This window comes from Parasteatoda tepidariorum, chromosome X1, assembly GCF_043381705.1.
Source record: "Parasteatoda tepidariorum isolate YZ-2023 chromosome X1, CAS_Ptep_4.0, whole genome shotgun sequence".
NCBI lineage: Eukaryota > Metazoa > Arthropoda > Arachnida > Araneae > Theridiidae > Parasteatoda > Parasteatoda tepidariorum.
In genome coordinates this window covers 25,796,723-25,808,872 of record NC_092214.1, presented here as the reverse complement: position 1 = coordinate 25,808,872, position 12,150 = coordinate 25,796,723, and the positions used below count along the sequence as shown (strand labels likewise).

The window sequence follows — 12,150 nt, the reverse complement described above, 5'->3', positions numbered from 1 at the left end:
CAATTAAATAAAATTTTTACATAAATTATTCAACATTAATTTTATAAACTCTTTATTAAATTATTTTGGATTACAGAAACTCTTCATTTATTGTATTTAGGTTTAATTTTGTTTTAAGTTCAGCTCTTTGAGTTATTTTTATGATGCATGCAACAGTGGCAGTTTTCACTTTTCAATTAATGTATTCATGTATTAGATAATTTATATTATTAGCAGTAATACGAGATCTGTTTTTCAAATGAGGGCTGTAAAAACCAATGGAATAAATAAAGGAATACCAAAGGAAAGAAAATGTTCATGAAGCAAATTTATTTTTTGATTCGGCATACGTTTCTCTTTTCTTCAAAATAGTTGCCAAGTTTACTTTAATACTTATCATACCTTACAACTAGATTTAGAATTCGTTCTTCATAGTAACTTACCAAAAGTTCCGATAACCAAGAGGTCACGACCTATTTCGCATCGTTGTATTGATTGCCGCCAAAAAGATGTTTGAAACATCGGGAAGGATGAAAATCACTTAGCGCAAGATCTGGGCGGTACTGAGGGTTAGTCTGAAACTCTCCAGACAGAAGAGTCCAATAAAGCTCGGAACTGAGCTGTCGAGAGAGTCATTCTCATGGAGAAGCAAAATTTTCTGTCAGCATGCCAGTAGGAAGCTTCGTAAACTGCACAAATCTGCCATTTAATGTATGCAGCAGATCAGCTTTTTGCGAATAGAAACGCATCACTAACCGTGCCTCATACGCGGAGGGCGATTTGTTAAACTTGAGCATTTTAAAGACACAGAACTGATAGGTTACCCACACAGCGAACTGATAAGTTACCCACACAGCGAACTGATAGGTTACCCACACAGCGAACTGCTAGGTTACCCACATACATAGGTTACACACACCACTAAGCACAGTTGTGCCCAAGATATGCCAGAACACGAAGCAAGCACTCGTTGCGACGCACGAGTCAGCTATTAGGGCACACAACAAAACGGCCCTTACTTTGAAAACAGAACTTGTAAAATTAAAAAAAAAAAATATCTTTTACCATTCTTAATGATATATTTTCATCAGCCACTTTTACGTTTGGAGGAGGAGAACCTCTTTTTCGCCACAAGTAATTTACGAATGTAAATTCCAGTAAAGCAGTGAAAACAAAGGTTGTGCAAGCTCCCATCCAGACGTCAATAGCTTTTACATAAGAAACGGGTGGCAAGTTGCTTTGGATTCCTGAACTCTTAGATGAAATGGTCAGCAAAGTAGTAACGCCAAGGGTAATACGGGCTGGAATAGCTTCAACGTCCAGCCAGAATGATACCCAAGAAATGACTACTATCAATATCGTTGGCAAGTATGACTGGACAAGATGGTAGCCAATTGAACGCTGCAAGTTGAACTCTGCTTTTAAGCAACTGTATTCACCTAAAATAACAATTTGTAGCATTATTTGATGGCATTCAAAGATTGAAACCATTATTAAGTCTTTTTCAATTGTTATAAATTCAATTAAACTAATTTTAAGTTAATTTAAAAAAAGTATGAGGGGACAAGTGCAATAGACAATTTTTTGTATGGCTCTTTTTTTTTCTAAAAAATGATTAAATAAACAAAATATCAGTTATAGTTTAGAAAAAAAGGCTTAACAGAGTTGAGAATAGCATCCCACTTTTTTTTTAAATTTGTAGGTTGAGAGAAAATATTTGGTTTGTTTGTAACCAAAAATAATTAAGAAATATGAAATTTGTTTTTAAACCCCTCATAGTTGAATTTTTTATTAAAAGTTATAACGTCATACCAATTTTTTTTATTAGTTTCATGATTTATATTTTAGAAAATAAATGAAAGTACGTAAATTTATATGAATTACTTGAACTTGATCTAAAATTTCTTTATTTTCATTAATTTATTAGTAAAATATTCCTTTATGTGTTTGCGTGACTCCCTTTTTGTTTGTGTTAAACGTTTCGTAAAAAATAGGACTTGTTTATATGCATTTTACCATATAGAAATGATGTAGTAAATAAAATAAATTTATTCTTTTATTTATAGAATATTTGCAATAAATTGAAATTGTATAAATACATTAAAACAATTAAAAAATTTCTGATTTTTTTTATCTGAACCAAGCAAGAAATGAATCATCTAATAAAATAAAGTAAAGTAAAGAACTCAAATCAAAAATAATAAAATATAACCACCAGGACACCCTCTCCGTGGTATGGATATTCCTGAGGAGTTGAGACATCCACAATCTACCCTTGCATGCAGGTTTATATTGCCGTTTCTTCACCTGTGTGTTGGATCTTTCCTTTGTGATAGTTTTTAAACTTCTTTCCCCATCTTCAACGATTGTGTTAAATGTTTATAGTTTATGATGAATTGTTAAACGTTTGTTTAACAAAAACAAAATAAAATGCATTGAAATTAATTGCGCATATGAAATAAAATGATATAAAACTAATAAAGTTTAATGTAAGGAAAAAATAATTAAATAAAATTAAGATTAGACATTATAGCAAATATAGCGTTAATTTTTTATATTGATTTCGCAGGATACTTTGAATAAAATGCTATTAAATTGGAACATGCTTCAAAAATAAATATTTTTAGAAGTTAATTAATTTTTTTAAAATTTGAGCAATTACTTATTCATTACAATTATCTTGACATTTTTTTTACAATTTACTCTTAACATATTAAAATACATATAAACATATTGTTTGTAATCTACTCACCAATATGAAACTTCTCACTGCACAAGGAAGTGGTAACATTTTTAATTTCAAACTGGGGTAGTTTCAGCTTCTCAAAAAGGTTCACCGGATTTTTTTCAGACCATTTCAAATGAAGTTCACTCGTCGTTTTAGAGACTGTGTATTAAACATAGTTTAAAAATTATTATTTATACCGATATTGAAATCATGGTGGTTGCGTTAACGTACCATATTAAAAAATCGTAGAGTATAGAAAAAAAGTTTTTTGTCATTAAATTTTTATAATTCAGAAAACTCAATTCAACGCTTAACCATAAAGTTATCTTGAATTATAATATTCTGCAAATTTGTTGCAATCTTAATATGGTGTCAAATTGAATTAAATCAACGTGAAGAATTTTAAACTCCTTTAAAAAAAACTGAAAAGCTGTTCAATTTAGTGGGCCAATTAATTAAAACTAAAGCAAAATATGGCGTAATATAGTTTAAAAAGGATTACTTTTCGTAAAAAAAATAATTCAATTCTGCCCCACATGAAGGTTACAGCATACTTGCACGATATTGTGATTACGCACTCATCAAGGAAGTTCATAAAATATGCCGTAGCAGTAGGCGTAGTTAAAGAGAATAATATTATAATTTTATAACTTAGTTCATGCATGAAAATAAAAATAATTTTAATTCATAAGTCGAGTTATTAATTTTTTAGAAAAAAAAATCAGATTCTTAAGATTTTGTTTCAGCTAGATTAGATGCATTTATAGGGACTTGCAAAATATCTGATAGTTTTTTTCTTAAGCTATGCACGAATTTTACAATGAATATACAGGCACGACCTGAGTAGTTCTTATTCGAGTGAAATGATAGATATCCGAAACGGCCGAAGATCTTCAGTTATGTTTTAAAATGTCAAAACTCAATTTGAAAATGGAATCACTGAAACAAAAATGTAGCTGTTCATTGGATTCGATTCCCGAACACCGAAGATTTTCTGGAAATGAGAGAGCTGACAAATTAATCAAGAAGGGAACATCTTTATAAAATATAATAAGCCGGTCCTCTTACTGGTTATAAAAAGAAAAGTTGTTATTAATCTTCATTTATAATTACTAGAAAGAACTATTAAGATTAAGTGGGCAGATCTCAGACTTTCCTGACTGGATATACCATGAACCAGCGGCGCAGTTTCGAATTTTCATAGGACATGTCGGTTTGGACACACATCTGCACCACTATGGTCCACTAAGTCGTACTGTTGGCCAATTCTTTATGGCCTCTACCTTATCCAATGAAGTGCTCGTTGTGAAATGTATATTGCAGAATGGTGTAGGAAAGCAAGATGATAAAATGAGGAAATGAGTATTTATTTTATTGTTTTGTTACTTTCCGCGTTCTTTTTGCTATTGTTAAGATACCACCATTCGATGCAAAGAGTGGGCAGTTTTTAGCCACCCGTAATTTAGTGATTTCTATTAGTTTCATTTTATGATTATAAACTAACAAATAATTGAAGTGAAGGAACTGTTACTAAATTATTATATGGTATAGGATTAAAGAATAGTTTTGAAATTTTATCAAGGAGCTGTTAGCTATTTATTGCTTAAAATTAATGAAAAAATTTTTTCGCAATACATGCAAGTTGCATGCATTGATTATTGACATGTAAATCAACTTTCATCTATGAGTTATTTGGAATTTATCATTGAAAAATCATTGATTTATGATTTGATTACTGAAGAGTCAATAATTAATAGAAATTTATTTTTTTCAGTTACTTAAGCCAAAAACTGAGTGAGAAATTAAAAGAATATGCTGATAATTTTTATTATAGTTTAAATTTTTTCATGAGTCGCACAATTTCTTTCATAAGTATTTATTATGCGTTTCATAATAAATACTAGAAGGTCAATAATTTTTTTTGTTGAAAAAACTATGAAGGACTTTAAATGTATATGCATGCCGAAAAATAAAAAAATAGAATAAAATGAAACCTTTATTTAATATTTTTTTAGAATTTATTTAGAGTTTACTTCTGATGAATAAATTCTTCCTATTTATCCTACCTTCAAAATCAAAGTTTATACATAATTTATGTTAACAAAGCTGAAAATTGCTAAACTGCTATTGAGTAGAATTGAATAAATACATTTCAAACTGAATTATTAATGCTAATTCAATCAATGAATAACATTACAATCATAGTTTATTCATGAAATACGATTCAATGGTATTGCAACAGCAAAGCTCACAATACTATGCAATATGAGGAAATGTTATAATGCAAATATAACCTTTGCACGTTTTGATTTGGCATTAAATTAATTTTTAACCATAAAATGTCAAGTTTTGGCGTATTATCTATTACAGAACATGACATATTTGCTAATAAAGCGAGAGGAATGTTATCTTTATATTATTAGTTGTTCTTGAAGGTATATGTATAATTTTTAAATTGGATTTCTTCTATATATATATATATTAAATGTCGAATGCTTTGTTCATTAAAATCTTAATATACCCAAATAAATGATGAAGTATTAGAATGAAAGAAAAACATTAAAATTAATAAATATTTTAAATAAAGGTATTTAATAAAGAAAGATAATACGTTTACTTCAATTATAATTTGCCTTAAACAAGAGTTTGAAGTGTTCTTTTTAAACAAATGCATTTCAGTTTCTTAAATCTGAATGGGAAAGTATATCTAGCATTTCAAACGTTAAATCAGTTTTTCAATATAGTGTCATAGGCTCAGCTGAAATGTCAAAACATAAAAAAAGAACCACTTTGACCAATTCCAATCAAGTGAGAGAAATTTGGTTTTCACTCCTAATTTATTGTTTGTTATTAAAAGGATAATCATTAATGAAATAATGTATGAAAATTGGATACAAACATTGAATGGAAATAATAAATATAAACTAAAATGATGCCATAATAATGGAATTCTAATATTTTAGTGAAAAAATATAAATATTCTAGAACAATTAGCAGTTTAATTTAAAAACCAAAAAAGGACCAAAACGTAGAATTCATATTGAGCAAGGGAAATATTTTTAAATGTGGGAGTATTTTTGTCGTAACTGTAAAGACTTACGTCTTAGTAGCTGGCATTGAAGTAGTAGAACACAAAATAAGTGTGAGAGTCTTTTCAAAAAAAATATACTACATATAAATTTATGAATATTTCGTGAAAAGTTAGAAAATTTTCAGTTATAACCTCAAAAAAATAAAAAAAACTTTAAAAAATTTTTTTTTCTCAAAAAAAAAATCCAACCCTGCCTGATTTAAAAAAAATAGCATTTAACTTCTCATTTAATATATTTTATTATTTTATTAAAAGTGAAAATATTATTAAAAATTAATAATTGAAATAAAATAATAATATTGCATAGAAGTTGTAGTAATGAAATGAAACAATACCATAATAATAAAATTCTTACATTAAATCAAATTTTATGAATAACGAACAATATGCAATTTATAGTACATGTTCATAATTCGAACAATAATCAGTTACAAAACTTCCGGCTGAGAAATAATGTTTTAAGTTTAAATAAATTAATATATATTTTTTCTCGGTTAAAAAAATATCAAGTTTTATTAATTTAACATAAATGATTTATCAGCAATAAAAATATATGATTATGAAAAAAATTGACTTATTTTTGAAAATCTATTTAGTGAGCAATATTATGCATTCAATTCGGTATTTCTAAAATTTGAAACACTCTTTCTATGGTTGAAAAGCAAAAATAACCTACACTGTTTGATATTTCTCGGAAAAAATGGGCAAATAACAGTTTATTGAATGGTTATTTTACCATATTTAATCAAAACGGTCAAATAACCATAAATAAAATGGTAGTCAAACTGTTAAATTTGAGAAAAACTGTTTATTAACTGCTTTTACCTAATACGGTATAACAACCAAAATTTTGACGCACTAACTAGACGACCTAATGAAGTTACTTAGTTGTTTGCAAAAGCGTACATATCATAGCCGAGCGGCTTATCTGTCAATCTCATGACTGGCAGAACTTGAGTTCGAGTCCTAGTGTTGACATCACAATATTTCCTCCATTCCCTTCAGCACATAAAGAACTTCCAGTGTCCGGCACTATCCAATGCCTATTGCCTTATTAAAAGCCGAGCTCCCATGTCTAGTTACATAATTTTTTCTTAACGTTTCTGAAAAATGCTAGTTTCAAATGGTTAAAAAACCGTATAGTTTTGTATTCATGGTTTTATAACCATACTTTTTGTAAATGATTTCAAAACCATAAAGGAAGAAAATTTTCTTTACCGTAAACTTAACGGTTAATCGGATGGACAGACAGCTGCCAGTTATTTTATCATAATTTTAGAATGAAAATTTTAACATTGTATGATTTTATTGAAAAACGCTTTTTGCATTTTATTGTCAGCATTTTAATAATAATAAAAGAATTCAATACCTTAAACATCCTTTTCTTAATTCACTTATATTTTACAGCTTTTTTATACAGCTTATTTATAAAGAAAACCAACTACCTAAGCTATTTGCACAAATGTTGGTGAGACTTTATGACTACGTAGTTTCTACTTTTTTTTAACAGCTTTTCCTTTTTGCTTAGCATAGATATTGGAAATTTAGACATTATTGCAGAACAACTTTTGATGTGTTCACTTGTATTAATACTTTTTTCATCAAAGCAGCAAGTGTCTTTATTAAAACTACCTTGAAGAAGAATATTATTAAGAATGATACTTGGTGTCAGAAATACTTTACTGAAGAAACTGTACTGTGTATGGTTTGATTATTTAAAATATTCATAAACAGCCTGTGGTATCTGAAAAACTGCGAAGAATATTAAAATATAATGCAATGCAAATTAATTTCTCAATCCTTTTATGGATACTAATATGGAAAACGTTTGTTGAGTTTTTGGTTTCTGTTTGTTTCCTTTCCGAATGTGTCTGAATCAATTTCGAACGTTTTTTCAAATATCTAAATGATTCCATGCTTTACTAATTGTAGAATTTAAGGCAATATGCAAAGTACCTTATTTCTCATATGTAATATTTTTATATCACACCTTTCCTTCATTTCTGGTAAGTACTTAACAAGTACTTTTAATTATAAGTACTTAACAAGTTTCTGAAATGTCTGTTAAATTCGATTTTTGTTTCTAGACGAGTTGATTTAAATCCACAATAGCGTCGTGGTTTTTTGTAACTACCAATTTTATGTAGTAATCTTACACATATTTACAATAAAATTGGACCAACTTATTTGAAATGTGAGGATTCATTTTAATGAGGGCAGTTTTCAAAATTTTTACAAAAAGTTTTCATTTAATTTAAATTTCAGGAAACTTGTAAGTAATAAATAATTGGTACAGCATAAAGTAGTCATCAATTGCTATCAATAGATTTAAGCAGTATTTTTTCCTTTTTTTTGCTTTATATATTTTTTTCCTTAACACATATTTACAATAAAATTGGACCAACTCTTTTGAAATTTGAGGATTCATTTTAATGACGGTAGTTTTCTACATTTTTGTAACAATTTTTCATTTAATTTAAATTTCAGGAAACTTGTAAGTAATAAAAAATTGGCACAGCATAAAGTAGTCATCAATTGTTATCAATAGATTTAAGTAGTAATTTTTCCTTTTTTTCTGTTTTATATATATTTTTTTCAAAGTTTGGACACAAATTCAGTAAATTTTACTTCTTATTTGTACATTTTTGTTCAGACAAATACGAAACGAATTTAATGTATAAAATGAAATGTAATTCTTTTTCTTTAAGGATAGTATAAAAATTTAAAGAAGTTTCAATCCTCTTTTAAGTATTATTTTGCGTGCTCTTTCTGTCTGAAATACGAAAAAGTATCACGCAATAATTCAAGACTCATCTAAAAGTAAATAATCTAATGAAAGCTAAAGTAATCCGTAGCCATAATGCGTGCATATATTATTCAGAAATTATAATTTATGCTAGTTTTAATTAAGTAAGAATAATTTGAATAGACGTTGAGGAGGGAAAACCAATAATTGGGATGATAGAAATTTTGAATAATATTCTAATCAGAATTTCCCTTCGAATTAGAACCTTGATTACTTTTATGATTGATATATATGTCAGAAAAATAATAGAAATAATTAATAGAACATAAATTTTATAAGAGTATATATCTACTAATTAACTTTGTACCTCTTTGTATTTTTTTAAAATAAATATCTTAGAAAAGTGGAAATAAATAAACTTTTTGTTTGATTATTAAAAGTTCATATTTTAAGCCAAAAATATTTTTACCAAACACATCTACTGGCTGTATACTCTTTAACTAATTTGAGAACTCAATTGTCAATGAATTTCTAGCCTTGATTCGTAAGATAAGCTAAGTTCAGCTATTATCAATTAAGTATTTTATCTGGTGAAAAATAACTTATACTAGAAAAATACTAGAGGGTGGGTCAAATTAAGCGTGCAGTTGGTAAGGTTAATGGTACAAGGTAATAGGTAATTTTCCAAAAAACCACGAAGTGTTTTAAAATTTTGTTATGGTAAGCTGTTTGTGTAGAAGTTTTGTTCTGCCAGGTTTTTAAATAATATGTTTCTTAATTTGAAAATTCATTTCTGGTCATTAAAATTGCCACGCCATCAAGGTAAGTGAAAGAATGATTTTATTGGACTCACATATCATAGTGGAAAAAAACAAAGCAAAAGTAAATAAATTTATACCACGTTAGAATGTACAAATCCTGGGAATTCAGCATCTGAAGTTGCCACTTCTGGTATAAATGGCATTATTCATTGTACATCATGATATGTATGTCGCATTGTTCACTGTTTAACAGACATTGTAGGACATTTTTAAGGACCTCAGTAATACAATTTCATGCCAATGTTCCAGTTCATTGGCAGTATTGATTGGTGAATCGTGATGCAACAATAACTTGGAAACCACTGATCTTGCGTTTTCAATTATTCAACGCTTGTTAAAATGTGCTGGACGTGACTGCAGTTGCAAATGATATGGATCAACAAAAATCGAAACAGAATAGACAACATGCTGTCGATATTTTCTTGCTGATAAGTTAGGCCTGGAAGAAATATCCGAACGTGCCTTATCACGTCCGCAATGTAACGGTAGATGTTCTAATTATCTGTAATGTAAACAAGTAGTGATTGACAATTGTATTCAATGACGCACCTTAACATCATTCCAAGTGATGGGTGAACATGACAATGTCCAACGTACGTTTGTGACATACGTTCTCCATTACGTTGCTCAATATGATTGGTGCTTATAATATTATATATACATAATCTGGATTCGTCTGAGGTACCATCAGTCTTTTTTCTAGAATTGTCGTTAATCACATCCCTGAAAACACTTCTGTCTGTGACTCACGCCCGTATTCACCATTAACCCTAACCCTCAGTCAGAGCTCAAAACAGGTTTTATGAGAGCAACTCTAGGCCAGAGTCCAAAATTTCATTTCACCGTCTACGTAACTGCGAGTTACTCTAACNGAAATGAAATTTTGGACTCTAACCTAGAGTTGCTCTCATAAAACCTGTTTTGAACTCTGACTGAGGGTTAGGGTCAATGGTGAATACGGGCGGAAGATATTCCCGGTTAGAGTAACCGCGCATGCGCAGTAAACGAGTGTCTGTTCATTTACTTCGTTGGTATTTATTTATATTTCTGCTCTTTTTAGTTTGATAATTTTAAATGTTTTGAATTTCGATTCTTTTTTTTTTGTATTTTTAACCTGCAGATTTCCCCGGTTTGAGCAAACGCGGATATGAAGAAAGAGATTTTTTATTTATTTATGTTTTCAAAAATAGCACTTTTGATGTTCCGTTGCTTATGTTCAATGAGGTCAATTTTTTCACTTGATGCAACTATAATTAATTTATATCTTTGCCCTGCCTTCAAAAAAATATAGCATACCATAATATTAATAAAATGAAAATTAAATAACACTTTATTTTGATGTTCGGTTGCTTTTTTTCTGTTTAATAAGATCATTTTTTTTACTCGATTTAACTATTATTAATTTATATCATATAAATGCTTATTAATAAAATGAAAATTAAATTTTCTTGAATTAATATCTTCTACAGAAGATACTATATATATTTCTCAAATTATTATTAGCAGTCGTTACAGCACTTAAATAATTTTTCACTCGAAAAAAAAGTCGTGGATAATAAAGATTTCGGCTACAATAATTCAAATGAATAGTGTAAGTAAGAAGATTGTAAATAATTTAACTAACTTCTACTTACCTTTTTAAAAGAAAGAAAACAATCGATACTTGAAAGAAATATAAAATTTAAAAAAGAATATAATTCATTAAATGTTTTTAGATTTCGATAATATCTATCGAGAAGATAGATCTTGCCCAAAAATTAAAATAGTTTAGAGTTGAACTTCCAAAATAATGTGCAATATTTAGATATGAAGATAACGAAGAGAATTTAAAATTTTTTTAATCCATAAAATAAAGCTATTAATTAAATTTAAAAACATATACATTTTTTAAAATATATATTAGAAATTATGCTGAAACAAATATTACTTAATCTATGCAAATTTTGATCCGAGGTAACATTTTAACTACACAATAATTTGCATCAATTAACTTTGCAAATCAGGAAATTTAGAATTTTATAAGCATAAAATAATCTGCTGAATATTTCGAAAAAATAGGATCATTTGGAAGAGATTTATTGCTTAAAACTATATGAAATTGAAATGCCCGTCTTTAGTTATAATTTTTAATATATAGCCTGACTACTTTATGACATATGGGGCATTTATACAACTGATATATTTCCATGTATAATTATCTAAATAATTAAATTTTTAAAGGCATAATTCTTTTTAAAATTTTAAAGTTTCGGAATATTTGTTCCGATTATGACATTTTCCTTTAAAAAAATAGTTATCTTATTCACCATATCACAGACGTTGATTCTCTCTTATCATCAGCAGATGGCAGCACAATAGTAGTTATTTATAACTTCTGAATAATATGAATGTGTTGATTTATGCTTATCTGTGCTAAGAAGTTTATTATGTACAATTTCATTTAAAATTTAAAAAAAAAATTCTTCTCAATGGTTTAAGTTATCGATTATATGTTATGAAGGGGAAGAAAAGAAAAGATTAAAAATACGCGAATAAGGATGATAATGATGTTAGCATAATCCCCTTGATCATAGTGTAAAATAAAAGTATTAAATAATTGTATGAAGTAAAAGTATTTTTAATTGAATTTCAGTTACATTTCTATGGTTGCTTGCGGCTTTATGATATCCATAATAATAAAATATCTAAATTCATTATAATAAAGCTCGGATCCTTTTGCTCATCAATACAAGTCAGTTAGGAAAACGAAATTAAACATATCTTTTATTTGACCAGTGGAAGAGAG

The 12,150-nt window shown here is 28.1% G+C and overlaps 1 protein-coding gene across 1 annotated transcript in view; it reads right to left on the bottom strand.

Annotated features, from left to right (window-relative positions):
• The window catches only part of LOC107456705 (glycine receptor subunit alphaZ1-like), a 149,813-nt gene that overhangs the window by 20,668 nt on the left and 116,995 nt on the right, over positions 1 to 12,150 (bottom strand). The window contains exons 6-7 of the mRNA XM_016074642.4: positions 2,732 to 2,866; positions 1,045 to 1,418 (exon numbers count right to left, since the gene is read on the bottom strand). Coding sequence (XP_015930128.1) covers positions 1,045 to 1,418; positions 2,732 to 2,866 — 509 coding nt within the window. The remainder of the gene's footprint in view (positions 1 to 1,044; positions 1,419 to 2,731; positions 2,867 to 12,150) is intronic.